This window comes from Struthio camelus, chromosome 32 (genome assembly GCF_040807025.1).
Source record: "Struthio camelus isolate bStrCam1 chromosome 32, bStrCam1.hap1, whole genome shotgun sequence".
NCBI lineage: Eukaryota > Metazoa > Chordata > Aves > Struthioniformes > Struthionidae > Struthio > Struthio camelus.
The window spans coordinates 2,004,927-2,022,691 of NC_090973.1; the positions used below are offsets into that span (position 1 = coordinate 2,004,927).

General features: G+C 54.2%; 1 protein-coding gene across 1 annotated transcript; it reads right to left on the reverse strand.

The window, feature by feature from the left end:
- Positions 1 to 9,250: 9,250 nt before the first annotated feature.
- LOC138063558 (olfactory receptor 6C3-like) lies at positions 9,251 to 10,240 on the reverse strand. Its single transcript, XM_068923186.1, has one exon. The coding sequence runs from the start codon at positions 10,238 to 10,240 to the stop codon at positions 9,251 to 9,253; it is 990 nt and encodes a 329-aa protein (XP_068779287.1).
- Between the last annotated feature and the right edge of the window lie 7,525 nt (positions 10,241 to 17,765).

Sequence of the window (17,765 nt, forward strand, 5' to 3'; positions counted from 1 at the left end):
CCCAGGGCTGACGTCCCCTCCAACGCCTGCACTGCGGTCAGCCCTGGGCCCTGGATGCAGAGCGAGGAGGGAAGGGGCGACCCCAGCAGCAGCCCCCTCCCACACCCAGCGAGCCAGCCCCCTTCTGCCACCCACCCAGCTGCCTCTGTTCCCCCCTGGCCGTCACAGTCCCCAGCCCAGCCCTGCTGCTACAGCCCCACAACAAGCCTTGTCCCGTCTCTGTGCCACCCGCAAGTCCCTTGCCTTGGGACTCACAGCTCTTGGCAGCATCCCACAACCCCAAACCCTTCCCCACATCCATCCCGGGGCACCAGTGTCCTGAGCATCACCAGCTGATGGCACGTGGTGTGTGGGCTTGCTCTCCCCGTGCAGGTTGCCTCTGAGCCCAAAGAGGAGAAGTCATCCCCTATCTTCAGACAAGCACCAGAGGTGGACCCAGGTACGTACCCAAGTCAAGAGCCCTTCTGGGCACGGCGGGCCCGTGCCAGCACAGCGAGCGGCACCGGGGCCGGCAGCAGTAAGCGCTCGGGGGCTGGCCGTGCCGAGGCCATGACCCCTCGGGAAAGGCCTTGGTGGTGGCGACAGGCAGGTCCTGCACCCCCACAGCCCCTCGCCCACGCCTCTCCTTCCCCCACAGGCATCACCACCCTCCCGGACGCCGCAGCTCCCAGGCGACGGCCCTCGCTGCTCAGGACGGTGCTTCGGGCTCTGCGCAGAGCTTTCTGCTGCAGCTGTGCCACGGGGCAATGAGAGGACCGGCGCCAGGAGGCCAGTGCCAGGCAGGTCCCCTGAGATGGGGGCTGGCACAGAGCAGAGAGGCAGAGCGACGGAGACTGTCCCGGCTGCTACAGAAATGCTGCTCCATCGTGTCCCGTAGCACCCATGGGCCCACACCAACCCTAGTTGGTGACAGCCGTTTTCTTGCTCAAATAAAACCCTCAGAAGCTTTTTTTCCCCCTGTGTTACTTGTTGCAGGCAAATCTCCATGGCAAGACTAGTGCAGGCAATGGCAACGAAGCCAGGCAGGTCTGGAGAGAAACCCGTTGAAGCAGTCACAGAGTCAGAGAGCAGCTGGGGTGGGAAGGGGCTTCTGGAGGTCTTGGCAGCTGGAGGCGGCCAGCAGGGGTTTCCCAGGGCCTGGCAGGGTCGAGCTCTGTCTCTGTTGCACCACCCTCAGGCTTCACAGGCTCTTGGCCCTCTCTGAGGGGAATTTTCCCTGCTGCCACTTGTGTCGTGGCCCCTCGTCCTGTCCCCAGGCACCTCGGGAAGGGTCTGGCTCCGTCCTCTCCCCACCCTCCCCTTCGGCAGCTGCAGGCAGCAGCGAGATCCCCCTGCGCCTTCTCTTGTCCCGCCTGAACAGACCCAGTGCCCTCGGCCTCTCCTCGTACATCCTGTGCTCCAGCTCCCAACCACCTCGGGGGTGTCCACTGGGCTTGTGCCAGTGTGTCCATGTCTGTCTGGGAGTGGGGAGCCCTAACTGGTCCCTGTGTCCAGACGTGGTCTCTCCCGTGCCGACCCCAGGGCAGGAATGCCTTCCCTCGCCCTGCTGGCTGCACTCTGCTAACACAGCTGGGGTTGGCAGCTGTCACAGCCACACACAGGTGATGTCTCATTGGAGCTGGGCAGAGCTGTGGTACGGGGGCCATCAGCACACACAGTCAGCCCAGTTGCTTTGGCAAGCAGAGCCCCGGACCAGGCCACAGAGCCTGACAAAACCTCACACCCTATCACTGACACTGCAGACAATGACATCTCGTGCAAAGCAGATCCCAGCATGATGTTGCCAGGGATGAAACCCACCCCAAGAGGCACGTGCCCAAGGCAGCAGCACTCGCTGAGGAGCTCTTCAGGTGCCAGGGAGCAGGACCTGCTAGTGACCGCCCCGCAGCAGTGCCCGGCACCCCCGGGGGCCCTAGTGCTGCTGGTGGGGCCGTTGCCCCAGCTGCCCTGGGCGTGGGGTCAGGTTGGGGCCCCAGGCAGGGAAGAGCTCAGCATAGCCATGTTTGAGCATCGTCCCCCACCTTGGAAGCCAGCCTCTGCAGATAAACCCCAGGCTCGTCTCAGAGCATCTGGGAGTCCTCTCGGGAAATGCAGAGTCTCTGGAGGAGCTCAGCAACAGCTGGATGGTCCACGCAGGACTGAGCTTCCTCCAGCTCCCAAAAGCCCCTTTTCTGGGGAAGGGGGGCAGCCCAAGAGAGAGCAGGCTGAGGGACGTGAGAGCAAGAGGAAACATTTCTCTCTTGCCACAACTGGGTGACCCACTGCCAAACCAAAGGAGGTGAGGGTGACGGACGGTGTGGGGCAGAGTGGGTGAGGAAAGGGTGGCATCTCCCAGCACTGGTTTCAGGGGCCCCTTTTCCTTGTCGCCTCCCCTGTGCCTGGGGCCAGCTGCTCCGCCACGCTGGGACAGTCCCAATGTCACACATGTCCCAGTGCCCAGCACCCACTGCTGCAGGGTCCCCAGGAGGCGTTTCCCATTCAGGTTGCGTGGTTCCCCAGCGCCCGACTCCTGGAGCTGCTGAATCCTCCCAGCCCAGCTCTGCTCAGCACTGCCCAGCTCTCGGGACAATGGGTCCCATTGCAGAGACTGGGGCAACACCCCGAATGGGGACAGGCCAGCTTGGGAGGGTTGGTGAAAGTCGACTACAGAAACACTTGTGGTAGCTGAGCCCAGAGCAGGGAGACACTGAAATACCATGGGAGCATGTCAGCTGCCCAAAACCAATGTCCCCAAACATGCACGCAGCTGCTGGGGATTCCCATGGTGGACATGGACCCCGAAGGACATGCAAAGCCACAGGCACCTGCTTCAGTATGGGCACAAGCACCTTGGCAAATGGTCATTCTCACACCCAGGCCATCATTGCATTCACCATGTTGCTTTGGGCCTGAGTCTGCCTGGAAATGGGGATAATGCAGGAGTGCCAAGAGGAAAAGGGACAATGTTGACGATGTCGACTGCTAAAGCCCGCACACATGCTTGCAAGTCTTCTTGGTGCCCGGTGGCCATCCCAGGCCCCAGGGAGAGGCAGAGCAGTGGTACTGGCAGCCCGCGTGGCCAATGTGAGGCCTGGACTCCTGCCCCAGCACCCAACTCCCTGACTACTGCCCTCCTCCTGTGGCACCAGGCTGGAGGCAGGTGGCCCCAGCCAGCTCTGAAAAAAACCCTCCCTTCACACCTCTCCCTCTCACATGTCAGGTCTTCAGCAGAAACTCATTCCCTGACTTGCAGAAACTTGATATCACACGCCTGGAGCTCTTTGAGGACATGAACACCAAAGAGCACCTGCTGGAGCAGCTGATGGCCCATGTCCTCAAGAGGGAGCCGAAGCAGGGAGTGGGGAGGAGAGTCGCAGAAGGGATGCACAGCGAGGAACTGGACGAGACCAATGAGGAAGCACAGGAGGAAGAAGTTTTAAAAGTGGAGACATCCTGCATTTATCGGAGCCAACAGGACATTGTGGCAAGCAAGGAGGAAGAGTTGGGAGCTGCTGCCAAGACCCCCCCTACCCCGCTCGCCCCCCAGCACTGCCAGAGCAGCTGCCAGAGAGGCAGCCAGTGACCACAGCAGCATGCCTCTCGCCCCACCAGCAACCCTGGGAGCCAGCCCAGAGGCTTCTGCCTTGGCTGGAGGCCCTCGGCACAGGTGACCTGGGAGTGAGCGGTCAGCACTGACCACTAAACAGAGCCAGATGCATAAGCCTGGGGTTGTGCGCAGTGGGTGTGGTGAGCTGACCCCTCCCACAGACCACCAACCCTGCTCGCCCGCTGTGCCAAGCTGCCACCCTCAGCTCTTTGTCCCCTGCATTGTCTCCCATGGGGGAGATGCCCAGGCCTCTCCCTTTCAGCCTGCCTGAGGTGACCATACCCTGTGCGCAAGGCTTGATGGCCCCTCCACCCCCTGCCCTGGCATCTGCCCTGCGCATGGGTGCAGAGTGAGGAGGGAAGGGGCAGCCCCACACAAGACACATCACACCACCAGCCAACTGTCCATGCACCCAGCTGGCTCCGTTTGCCTGTCATGGCCTCCAGCCCAGCCCTGCTGCGGTGGCCACACAATGAATGTTGTCCCATTGGGGTGCCAGCTGCGGGTCCCCTCCCCTGGATGCAGGTGCCAGACAGGGGCCCTGAGGTTGGGGCTGCACCTCTAGGTGCACAGCACAAACAGGGAGAGCAAGAGAGATGCAAGTGATCATGCTGAAGGCATTCAGCTCACCTCAGAGTTTAGAAAATGGCAATGAAGGCAGGCAGAGCAGGATAGAAAACCAGTCCCCTCTTTCATAGGCTCACAGGGTGGCTTAGGTGGGAAGGGACTTCTGGTGGTTTCTGCTCCCACCTCCTGCTCAGAGTGGAGCTGATTAGATCAGGTGTCTCTGGGCCTTCTCATGGTGTCAAGGTTTGACTGTCTCCAAGGAGGGATTCCCCCACAACACAGGGTGCCTGTTCCAGCACTTGGCCACAGTAATAATGGCTGGGAAGTTGTGTCTTCTCTTGGGTGGGAATTTCCCTTGCTGCAGCTGGTGCTGCTGCCTCTTGTTTTGTCCCTGGGCACCTCTGGGAAGGGGCTGGCTCCATCCCAACAGCCTCCCTTTAGGCAGCTGCAGACAGCTCTAAGGGCCCTCTGCACCTTCTCTTCTCCTGGCTGAACTGACCCGTGCCCTTGGCCTCTCCTCGTGTGTCCTTTGCTCCCGCCCTGACCTGTTTGGGGACCTCCACTGGACTGGCTCCAGTGTGTCCCTGTCTGGTACTGGGGATCCTCAGAATGGGCCCAGTGCCCAACAGAGGGCAGCAACCTTCACTGCATATGGCTTCACAGGAGACAGATGGGCTGGCCTTTTATCTCTGGTTCCCCCACAACCCTCCAGCACATCTTCCTCTGCAGAACTTATCTTCATCCTCAGGAAGGCTGTGAGCACTGCCCTGAGAGCTCCCTCAAGTGTGTGCACCAGCTGCCCAGGACGAGGACAGTTTGGGTGCGGACAGCGATGCCGTTACTGAGAACGCTGCGCACTTGGGCTGGGCAAAGCTTTTGGCACGGTTTTGGTGTGCAGCCAACAGTGCAGCAATGCATAACAAGCAGGTGCATGGTTCTCTCTGAGGCCACAACCAGAGTCGTGTTTTGAAGGAGCTTGCCGGAGACTGGCTACAGACCTGTGTATGTGGAGAATTACTGCCTCAGCACTGGACAACGTGGCAGAGGAAACCCTGTGAGAGCTCACCAAGCCCTCCAGACTCCCAAGCCTTCACAACCAGATATCTGGAACCTCTCTTTCCTTCTCACTGAAATGCTTGCAGCCAAACTCGTAATGACATTTTACTCCCTCTTTGCCAGCCAGAAAGCTTCCCTCAAAATGTTCATATCTTGTTGGCTGTGCAGTCCATTGGCACAGCCCCTTCTGCAGGTCAGAGATCTTCCCCTCATTCACTTTCTGTCATGCCAGCAATTGCTTTTTTCTCCTTGGGCAGCATGCTGTCTACTCCATGATATGCAGGTTACGGAGGAGGGTCTACAAAACTTTGATTCTCAGCACTCTTTAAAAAATGGAGAAAATAGCCTTTGCAACCTTCAAATCCCAATGCTTAGGGGAGGCTTCCTGGTTTCGTGGGTGAAGGGTTTAAGGGGTCTATGAAGCATATACTCAGGCTAGGAACTTCTATGCATATGACACCCTGGGCAGTTAATGTCAGATCCTGATTTTTTTTGTTTTTTGTTTTGTTTTTTTCTTTTCAGAAGCTGACTAACATCAAAGGGGCCATCACAGCCTTTGGCATTATCTGCCATGAGGGGGTGGCCCTGAAACTTTGTGTCCATAAACAGCCAAAGAAAGTCCATGACACTCATGACCCTTTCCAACTCCCATTCCCACTGAGCTTTCCTTTCCACCCCTTCTTCCAGTGCTAACTCCAGCAGAGAAATGTGATTTGGGACGTTTGTTCCAGATTCCTGCATATGCCACATAGTGTAGAAAATACAGCCCTTCCCTGTTTCTAGGGGTTTGACCACACATGTCAAACACTGGTCCTGGCGGACATTCAAGATCTTTTCATGACACAAAACGCATTCCTAGCTTTTACCTATGTGATGCTTTTCCATGTAGACTGGGAACCTCTCACAAAATCATCGATAAACCATGTAAAATATAGTAGCCAAGATCTAAACATAAGCTCGCAGTTAGGGCACCTTATTCTCGTGCCCATGTTATCTGCGCAGTGTCTCAGCAGGCAAAAGTGGCAGTGATGCAGGTATGGAGATGTTGGTGCAATGTCTGATAAAGCTCACAAAAGTTTTTCAGCCTAAATACCTTCCCTCCATCCTTAATACGAGAGTAATGTTCATCGTGTAAAAGGAGAAAATTGGTCTTGGGTTATTTGCAATAGCTACTTGGATTAAAAATCCCCCAGCCTTTTTTTCCCCTTGGACATGATGAAGACATGTATAGTAATGGGTAACATCCTCAGACAACGGAGTTTTGCTCAGCACCACTGTCCTGTTTGTGGACCACCAACAAAACAGTGGTCCTTGCCCTTGCTCTTTAGATTGACTAAATAGTGCTACTTTCTGTGGATGGTTCTAAAATGGGGGCTAGATCATATGGCCCTGCCTGTCCAACCCCAGCCCCTTTTACAATAGAGGCTGGCAGATAATAAGTCTGATCAAAAATTAAAAAAAAAATTCTGCCTTTGACTCTGGGGGATCACTGACCCAAACACTTATAAAATCTCTGTGTTCATTTGGCTTAAATTAATAGTGAGGAAATAATAGAAAAATATGTGCCAAAGGTGGTCCTTTATGCTGCAATCCCAAAGGCTAAGCCTACAGTCTCCTCTGGGTCCTCTGAGGGTTACAAAGTTATGGAGAAGCGGGTCCTCAACATCAAGATCAAGTAGCTGCAGCACCTCCAAGGCCTGCACTGTTAAAGGACGCTGAATCCAATGGATTTTTCAGTCCAGGGGATTCCTGCTTCCTGGTCCTCTGGAAGGGAGACTGCTGCGGTTCTCTCTTCCCTCGTCCTGCCAGCAGTGAGGCTGGGCATGTACTTCCAAGAGGCATACACACACTCTGCACGGACACGGTCGACCACCAAAACATCAACTCAAGCAGGGGCACAGTACCTTTACAGGCACCACACAGACACGAGCAGCGCTCATAAACACGAACGATACAAACGGCCTTGTCCTGTCCTTGCTCACCAGCTAATCAGGCTCAAAGCTTGCAGGAGACCTCACACGCACCCTCGCCCAGGTGTCTCTGGTACCTGGCTGCCTTGACGTTTGCAAGCCTTCCACACGTGCACTCACACAGAACAGAGAGCACGCTCATGCAGAAAATAGCTAGGAATAGGGTTTAATACGATGGATGATAGGATAGACCGCAGTGACCAGGCACACAGCCTGGCCAGACAACTGTACTTGCCAGTGGCTTGCTTACACATGACTGGCCCCTTTTATTCTCTCTCCCTCCATTTTCCCATGCTTTTGCATCCATGATCCAGCTTGATCCCTCCCTTTCTCCAGCTTTATTTGCTTTGAAATAAACAGCCCATCTCTAAATATATATTTTTTCTCATTGGTCCCAGATTAACCACATGTATACTCCAATTTAAGCTTTCTGATAACTGTTAGCTAGGTAACCTCTGGATCATATGGCGCTTCTGATACCTTTGCCTCAGTACTGCTGGGGTTGCAGGTCTACTTCCCAAAGGATCCCTAATACAATTATGTGTGAAGCTCCTCCTTTCCTCACAGAACTCTCCCTTAAGCACTGCTGAAATCCAGCCATCCCTCACAGTGCTGTCTGCTACTCGGCAGAGTCTCATTCTGTTACCTGCAATGCCCAGTGATTTCTCATGCCCACTAGTTTCTCACGTCCTGTTCAGTCAGCTCAACCTCAAGCCAGAGCCTAGTCATCTGCCCGCATACCCTAACCCCACGTTGCCGGTGGAGCTGTGAGCCTGGGTAGGAAGGCCCAGGGCCACCACATCCTTCACGGTGGTGCAGAAGGACCCAGCTCGGAGCAGCCCGGACAACCAAGCTGCCCAAGAGCGCCCAAGTGCTCTGCTGGGCTGAGCTTTGGTCACCCGACATGCCATAGCTTCCCTGGGGTCCCATCTGAGGAGATGGGCTGCAGAGATGCACCGGACCTGCTTTTCCTATAAAGAGTTCACTCTTGTAGAATTCCCTTCGGAAATGGGACTCGCACACACAACATTTAAAAAAGCTGCTAAAGGCAATTCTGCCCTGCAGAGGCCCTAACAAAATGGGATGCTGATCAGATAAAACTATAAAAGGAGTAAAACAATGGCCATATTTTCCCATCCTCTATTTTTTCCACTCTGTGGAATGCAAAAAAAAGGAGAAAAGCCATCTCTTTGTGTTGATTATTTCTCTAAAATATGTTTCCCTTTATCCGTACTACATGCTTCTGCCCTTTACTTTGTCGTGTATAGACATGGATGGAGACAGAAGTGTAAAATAAGGAGGGGAATATATAATTTCACAGATGGACAGCTAGAAAATAGTGTGGTAGGGGCACACATAGTTTATTTGACATAATTCTTGATCATGAAAAAGAAGAGAGAAAATGCCTAATTATCCAAGAAGAAATATCCCCCCCTTTTTTTGTTTCCTTGAGAAGAATACATCCTAGAGTCATCAGTGGAGAGAAAACAGGGTTTTAAACAGTGGACATGCTCACTGTGTTACAAACACATGAATTTGTAAGAAATCTCTCTGCAAAGTGAATCAACAAAGCTATCATCTGCATGCTATCACTGGCAAATCAGTGAGGCTGTCTTCATCACAGTACTGTGAAACTGAGGAATGTTTCATGGATTTGAATCCAATGCATTTGAGCCTGTTGCAATGTGCGAGCTTAATTTTCGTGCTTGGCATCTTCTGTTATGCAGGGAGAGAAGGTGTTCTGAGCTTTTCTCCACTGCTCTTGGACATTGTCCCCAGAGTTTTCAGCTACATTTCCTGAGATCACTTATGAAAACTTCCTTGTGCCAGCACGCGCTGGCAGTCTATGTCCTAGTCCTAAGAAGTCTGTGTGTTCAACACTTTATTAATGTCTTTTTGATTCTGTTTATAATAACCCCCTGTAACCGAGACTCACAATTCACATTCCTTCCTTTCACCACTACAATCCCAGGAGAAAATAAATCTTCTGAGGCACCTGTATTTAGTAGCTGTGATGTGTGTGTGCGATGTAATATATGCTAAATAATTAGAATTGCTGTCCTGAGAAGCATCATGACTGGGAGAAAAGTCGAACCTTTGCACGGCCAATGGCTTCGTTCAGGGCCAGCTTCACAGTCTGGCTTCTGAGACTGTAGATGAAGGGGTTTAAGAATGGGTACAGGACAGTGTTCAGCAAAGCCACAGTTGTGTTGGTCTCTAAGGAAACAGCTTCGGAGGACTGTGCATAGAGAACAATGCAGCTTCCATACGCGATGGCTAAGTTGGTGAGATGGGAAGAACATGCAGCAAAAGCTTTCTTCCTCCCGGATGCTGCTGGCATGTGCAGAATACAGTGGAAGATGCACATGTAGGACACCAGGATTAAACATAAAGAACTCAGCACAGCAAACGATATGAAAATGGAGTCTACTTTCCAAAGCAGGCTGGCATCAGAGCAGGACAGTTTGAATAAGGGGGAGTTGTCGCAAAAAAAATGGTGGATCTTGTTGGGGCCACAGAAAGTCAGCTCTGAGAGCAGGACCAGGCAGTAACTTGAGAGCGTGAAGCCTGTGACCCAAGCAGCAACAAGCAGGTGGGTGCAGAGCTGCCACTTCATGATGGCAGCATAATGCAAAGGCTGGCAGATGGCAACGTAGCAGTCAAAGGACATGACAACAAGGAGAACGAACTCTGCAAAACCCAGGGCAAAATAGAAATAGGATTGGGCAAAGCAGCTGCTTAATGAGATTGTTCTCTTATCAGAGCTCAGAACCACCAACAATTTGATAGTTGTGGAAGATGTAAACCAGATTTCTAGGAATGCCAGATTGCTGATGAAAAAGTACATGGGGGTTTGCAGGCGGTGATCCACACACACAAGGAAAATGATCGTTGTGTTCCCCATCACTGCTGTCAGGTATATGAGTAGGAGGAACAGGGAGAGGAATAGCTGTAGCCTTTGATCAAGCCCTGAGAAACCCTCGAGGATGAACTCAGCGACTACGGTTTCATTTGCTGGTCCCATGCCCAATTTCAGTCCATCCTGCTGGCAGGGGAGCATGAAGAAGCAAGTGGGAGAATTTCACTGTCCTTCCTTCTTTGCACCCTTGCTTGCTTCCTATGTAACACAGACAGAGATATTCCCCTCAGCCATTCATCGCACCCTGATTTCTCTGTTTCACATTTCAGTTAGAGTCCTCAGAGATTTTATTGTCTTCTTTCTACCTTTTCCAACCACTCACAAAGGATTGTGAGTGTTTGAGTGGCGTGCTTGAGTGACTCTCTGAAATGCCTGTATACCAATGCACGCAGCATGGGGAATAAGCAGGAAGAGTTAGAGATCTGTGTGCGGTCACAGGGCCATGATCTCATTGCGGTTGCAGAGACATGGTGGGATAGTTCACATGACTGGGATGCGGTCATGGATGGCTATGTGCTTTTTAGGAAAGACAGGCCAGGAAGGCGAGGTGGTGGAGTTGCTCTTTATGTGAGGGAGCAACTAGAATGTATGGAGCTCTGCCTCGGGGTGGATGAAGAGCAAGTTGAGAGCCTATGGGTAAGGATTAAAGGGCAGGGTAACATGAGTGACACTGTTGTGGGGGTCTACTACAGGCCACCTGATCAGGAGGAAGCCATAGATGAGGCCTTCTACAGACAGCTGGAAGAAGCCTCACGATCACAGGCCCTGGTTCTCATGGGAGACTTCAACCACCCTGACATCTGTTGGCAAGACAGCACAGCTAGGCACAAACAGTCAAAGAGGTTCCTGCAAAGCATTGATGATAATTTCTTGACTCAGGTGGTGGAGACGCCAACGAGGAGAGGTGCAATGCTAGACCTAAATGCTAGATAAAAATTGTGATTAAGAAATAGATTCATTTTAGTGGCAACTGTAAAGCAGCAGTGCCCTTGGTCTCTCCTCATACGTCCTGTGCTCCAGCTCCCGACCAGCTCGAGGGTGTGCACTGGGCTTGTGCCAGTGTGTCCATGTCTGTCTGGGAGTGGGGAGCCCTACCTGGACCCTGTGCCCAGACGTGGTCTCTCCCGAGCCGACCCCAGGGCAGGAATGCCTTCCCTCGCCCTGCCGGCTGCACTCTACTAACACAGCCAAGTGTGGGGCCGGCCTTGCTGCCCGGGCACGCTGCTGACCCCAGCTCAGCTTGTGCCCAGGACCTGCAGGACTTGATCTGCGGAGCTGCTCTCCAGGGACCAGGCCCCTGCCCAGCCTGCTGTGGGGCTTTTACTTTTCCCAGCAGCCCATTTCGGTGTGCTGTCAAGGTCCCTCGGAAGAACAGCCCTGGGTACCCACCACTGTTGTGACCATCCCTGAGAGTGCCTTGTCCCCTTCATGCTGTGAGCTTCCCCCAAAAGTGTCCTAGCTCCATCCACTGCTGGGAGCTTCCTCTGACGGTGCCCTGCACCCACACGGTGTTTCCACCCAGGCTGGTTCCCTGTCCAGGCACCTCCACAGCAACAGCGACATGAGTCTCAGCTCACCTGCTGTGGCATTATGTGCAGCAACATTTCCCTGGCCTCTGTGGAGGGCCAAACCAAGAGCTGTGTAGGGTCATCCTGGCTCTGCACAGCCTCGCTGATCCCCCCCCCCCCCCCCAGGGCCTGACACATGACTGTGCTGCTACCCCAACTGCCCTTTCTGCCCCCAGGAGCTCCCCCAATGGGGCTCCCCCACACCTGGGCTCCCCCACACCTGGGCACACCTTTGCATCCCAGGGATCTCCTGACAGTGCTGGCTGTGACCCAGGCCACCCACGAGGGCCTCTGCTGAGGTGCCTGGGAGACCTGGCCCTCCCATGGTGAGCCTGGGCCAGCACATCTGTGGGGACCTCCCCAGGCACTGTGAGTGCCTGGAGAGCCCAGGAGACAAGCAGAGCAGCTGCCTCGGCAAGGCACGGGGGAGCACAGAGCTGGGAAGAGGAAGGCTCTTCCTTTTCCCCACAAACCAGCTCCCAGCTGGGCTCAGAAACCGGGCCCAGAGGGCTGGAGGCAAAGACACCTAGATGGCAACCCCTTGCAGTCAAGCTGTGCCAGCCTCAGGGAGCAGCTGGTCCTTAGCACGGGGCTGGTCAACCCCTCCTCGTGTGTCCTGTCCTGCTGGGAGGGAGAACAGCCTATGTCTGCCCCGGGAAAGTGTGGGATGTTTTGGGGAGGAGGCTGCTGCACTGCAGCAGCACCAGCTGTGTCCGCTCCCTGCAGCCCCTGCCACAGCCCTGCCCACCCCTGCCCGGGCTGCTGCCCCCTCACTCCCAGCCCCCAGCCCCTCTCCTGCCACCGTGGGGACCAGCTCTACAGGCAGGAGCTCTCCAGCCCCTGGCCCTCCCCCACCTCTCCCCACACCAGCGATCCAGCCCCAGCCAGCCAGCAGGATGACCACCTGCCTCCGGCTTGCGGGGGTCTTTCCATTCATGGAGTCCCAGAAGAGTTTTGGTGGGGAAGGACCTCTGGAGGTCTCCACTCCAACCTCCCATGCAAAACAGGGCTGCTTGGAGCCCTACAGTCTTATCTGGTGATCGCTAGACTGTTCCTGACCCTGGTTACCATCCCCAAACCTGCTCTGCTCCTCTTGCCCCTGCACTGCGGGACGGCACCCCTCATCGGTGGGGCGCTGCCCTCTTGCCTTGCCAACACCCTCAGCTCCTGCTTCCCCTTCCTGTACGAAGCAGCCCCACTCTTGCTGCTCCCAACAACAGACTCTTTGGAGCAAAAACATTTGACCCGTGATACAGCAAAACCTGCCCTCCTGACTACCCAATCAGTTCCCACGTGGCTGCCCTCCCTGCTAAGGCTCTGTGTGCAGTGTTACCTGGCTAGGGGGTCCAAATCTGAGGCACTCCTTACACCTTTCAATTGGCTGTCAGGCAAGGGTTGCTGTTTTGCATATATGGCCACCTTGGGGACCTACAAGCTTCTTCTGCTTGCATCCCAGCTTCCCTTGCCAAGGCTTTCTTGACTGTAGTGAGGGGGCAGGTCCACGGTAGAGATGGGGAGTCAGGTCAGGAGGCTGGGGACAGGGTCAGGTCAGCACCCGAGCAGTGCAGGGCCAGGCACAGGCATGCCCACAATGTAACTCAGGCAAGGCTCAAGGACAAGGGCAGAAGCTCCCTGGCAAGGGGGAGGAGGCCCCACAAAGACGTCAGTCACTCTCTATCTGCCCTGCTTTTGTGCCCAGGAGATCCCCCTCCCTGTCTGCCTGAAGCCCCTCCATGCCCACCTCTCTCCCCAGGACAGCACAAGAGCTCTGGCTGGCCCTGCAGCTCCTCCAGCAGCTCCTGCTGCCTCAGGAACAGAGCAGCCTGCCCCGAGCCTGCTGCACAGAGACACCTGTTTCTTGTTCTCATTTTCTAACTCTAAATGCTGCCCTGCTTTTCTCCTCAGACAGCCCTGCTCCCCAGAGCACCTTTCTCCAGGTGAGTGTGTCTGCGCTGGCCTGGCCATCTGTTCCTGCACCCTTCTCCTGTGCTCCCCACATGCCCCTGGGCTGGTGGTGCTCCTCTGCAAAGTGAGTGGGCTCTAGGACCACAGGGTGACTCCTGAATCTGCCCTGGCTGTGCTGCTTGGGGCAGGAAGCAGACTCAGACAGACAGAGATCACCACCACTGATACTACTGGCACATGTCTGTGCTCATAGATAGCACTCAGAGTGACCCCAGGGTGTTCACAATGGCACAAGATGTATTCGGGTGTGCACTACCTCTAGCCTGTGGTATTTCACTACGGGTGCATCAACTACTCTCCAGTCCCCCTTCCCTGGGCCTCCTGGGTCCGCACTGCCTCTCCAGGGATTACAGAGCTGTCCCTGGAGATCCCCTGAGCTTTCCTGCTTCCTCAGGTTCCTCTCCAGAAGGATGGGCATCTGTCATCAGTGCTGTCACCTGTGGGACAGCCCCACACAGGTAACTCAGAGACCATTCACCATCTCCACTGACATTGGTCACCAAGAAATGAGCCCTGAATCCAGCTCTTGCTCCCTAACACAGTACGCTGGGACTCTGAGCTCATCCCCTGGAGCCCACAGGGCTCACAGGCAGAGCAGCAGGCCCTTTTGTGGGGCAATCCCTTGCGGGTATTTTTGACCTCCGTTTCTGAAGAAAGCCCAGACTTCAGGCATGCCACTGAGGAGATCCTCTTTTATCATAGGAATGTTCTTCTGGAGGCCAGGTCGGGCATAAGAGTGCCCATTGCCTTGTCCTGCCTGTATTTACAGGACACACACACACATGGAAGCACAACCCTACCACCACCACTAGGTTACTGGGCTGCATACCCACGTTAGAGTGCAGAAGGATAGCATGGGAACAACTCTAAAAAGAGAAATTCCTGTTGTTGATGGTGGACATGTCTCCAGGAAAGGTTCAGTCACCATGTGAAGGGTACAGTGAGGAAATGCCTGCTGTGGCAGCATGGGGATGGTACTGTCAAGTATGGAGTCTGTCCCCACAAGCTGCTGCCTGACTCCCCTCCCCTCCACTCCCCCTCCACTTGTAGCTTTGGAGCACTAGAGAGAGAAAAGACCAGCCCATGGTGACAGCTGGCTGCCACCCTCACAGGAGAGGGATGGGAGATCACACCCTGACTGTGGTCTGGAGAGCTGAGCTCTCCTAATGGACACAGGACCCATGGTCTCACCCCATCTTTACTCGTTGGAGCCAGACTCTGTCCCACTGAGCTCCCTTCGTGTCAATGCCAAAAGAGACCCTGCAGAAGAAAACTCTCCTCGTTGCACTGAGGGCATCCAAGGGAGCTCAGACTGGTGGGATCTGAGGTTCCCCCACCTATGTTGATGAAGGGGGAAGCCTGGCTTCCTGCCTCAACACAGTCTTTTGGTCAAATTCAAGAGAGGGATTCCTGAGGACAATTGCCATGAACTGGAACTTTTTTCCCATTAATGTAGGAGAGAAAAATAAGAAATAAGAAATGAACAGCACCTGGCCTGAATGCCAAATGACAGAAATGATGAGTGGATATACATGAGATGGTTACTGGTGCTGATATTGTACCCATTGAACCAGTTTTCCCAGTGCATCCTTGAGCTCCTTGTTCCTCATGCTGTAGTTGAGGGGGTTCACTGCTGGAGGCACCACCACATACAGAACAGCCACCACGAGATCCAGAGCTGGGGAGGAGAAGGAGGGGGGCTTTAGGTAAGCAAACAAGCCAGTGCTGACAAACAGGGAGACCACAGCCAGGTGAGGGAGGCACATGGAAAAGGCTTTGTGTCTTCCCTGCTCAGAGGGGATCCTCAGCACAACTGTTAAAATCTGCACATAGGACAGCACAATGAAAATGAAACACCCCAAAGATAAAGAGACACTAACCACAATAATTCCAACTTCCCTGAGGGATGCATCTGAGCAGGAGAGTTGAGGATCTGGGGAATTTCACAGAAGAACTGCTCCACAACATTGCCTTCACAGAGTGGTATGGAAAATGTGTTTGCAGTGTGCAGCACAGCAGTCAGAAAACCAGTGCCCCAGGCAGCTGCTGCCATTTTGACACAAGCTCTGCTGCCCAGGAGGGTCCCGTAGTGCAGGGGTCTGCAGATGGCAACAAAGCGGTCATAGGCCATGACTGTGAGAAGAGAAAACTCTGCTGAAAAAAAGAAGAGAAGCAGAAAGACCTGGGCAACACATCCCAAGTAGGAAATGGCCCTGGTGTCCCTCAGGGAGTTGGGCATGGATTTGGGGACAGTGGTGGAGATGGAGCCCAGGTCGAGGAGGGAGAGGTTGAGGAGGAAGAAGTACATGGGGGTGTGGAGGTGGTGGTCACAGGCTACGGCTGTGATGATGAGGCCGTTGCCCAGGAGGGCAGCCAGGTAGATGCCCAGGAAGAGTGAGAAGTGCAAGAGCTGCAGCTCCCACGTGTCTGCAAATGTCAGGAGGAGAAACTCATTGAGGGAGCTGCTGTTGGACATTTGCTTCTCTCCAAGCATGGTGAACTGTCCAAGGAGGAAAAAACCATTGACAAGTCAGGACAGACTTCTCTGAGCAAAACTTTCTGTTTCCCACAGAACCCTCTCCCCCTCCCCCCAGACACATGCCCATTACCTCTCCTCATCTCAGCAGGACCGTCACTAAGCTCCGTGGTTTGAGCTCCAGATTGTGCTGTCCTGAGTTTGCGGTGAGGAGCAGAGGCCTCTGCCTGTGGGCTCCAGAGGAGTCAGTCCTGACCTACAGCTGTGGGTACACAGGAACAAAGATGGCTAAACTTTCATATTCACAGTTGTAGTCAGATTTCATCCACTCATAATGCTGAAGCGCTTTTCAGCAACTTCACTCTCAGTTCTAAACATTGTGGGTTCACTACTAGTTTTAAGGATTTCTTTGTTTTCTTTTAACTTCCCCGTCACAGCTGAGGAGGATTCTTAGAGTTAGAAATCCCCAGCACTTCTACTGCACTCAGAGGGAACAGCTGTGAATCCTGGGAGGCAAAAGGATTCACTCTGGCTTTAGTGCAGAGGGAGGAGAGCTGCTCCGTCCATCAGTCTTTTTCCCAGCTGCCCTGTGCTCACATCTCTGAAGTGGATGACACTTGCACTCATGTTACCCTAACAAGAAACAATACTGCTGAGAGCAGAGGAATCCAGTTTCAAAGAGCAGATCACCACACTCAGCACCCTTTCTCAGAGTATCTGAAGGAGGTCTCAGCCCCTTCCCTTCTAGCCAGGAACACATCAGGCTCTTTCCAGCTGCCCACATCCAGTCACCCAGGAGCATTTCCATGGCCTTTGTATCTAGGTGGCTTCTCCATGGGGCACCAAGATAACACTCAGACACAATGGGAGAGTTGTGTCCTTCTAGAGGGCAACTTGCAGCCCAGTCGGACACCCACAGGAATAGTCAAATGTCCTAAAGACAGGGTGTCCTGAAGAGAGTTGGTTCATTCCCAGCTGCCGCACTGCATCGCCGACAGCTGCAAAGGTTGGAGGGGGACTTGGACACCTCAACGTCAAAGACACTTCTGCATGGCAGGACCCACAGGACTGGTATCTGAATTGCATCTGAAATGACCCTGCCCAGAGAGTCCAAGGGGAAGGACAAGGGCAGCACGGATAGGTGGGGAAATATAGAGCAATATCATGACATTTCTGCCAAAGGAGGAAGAGACAGGGAGAGACAGGGAACACTCAGGAGTTTTCCTCTCCTGCATGCCCATCAGACAGAGAAATGACTCATGCCCTGGACCCCACTGCCTTGAGGGCAGAGGGCTGTGCTGGGTGGGAGAGGAGAGGAGGGGAGCGCTGGAGTTTGCAGTTTCTTCTTACACTTTGACTATGACTCTGCTGCCTGGAGCTGTCCCTGTGGGGAGCTGTTTCTCTCTCCCCATGTCTTTCCCCTGTCAGAGCTCACAGACCCCTTCCCACCCACTGGGCGCTCCACTCTGCCCTGCAAAAACTTCCTAGGTGCAGGGCACTGCCCAGGGCCACCTCCATGTTTGCAGGGGCTAAGGAGCTTGTGAGACAAACTTTGATGGGGCTGGAAAGGTGATGCTGGTTCTGTCTGGAGGCTGAGGAGTGGATGAAGGGATTTGCTGAGTTCCTCCCAGAACTCCTCCTCTCTCGCTGTCACTGT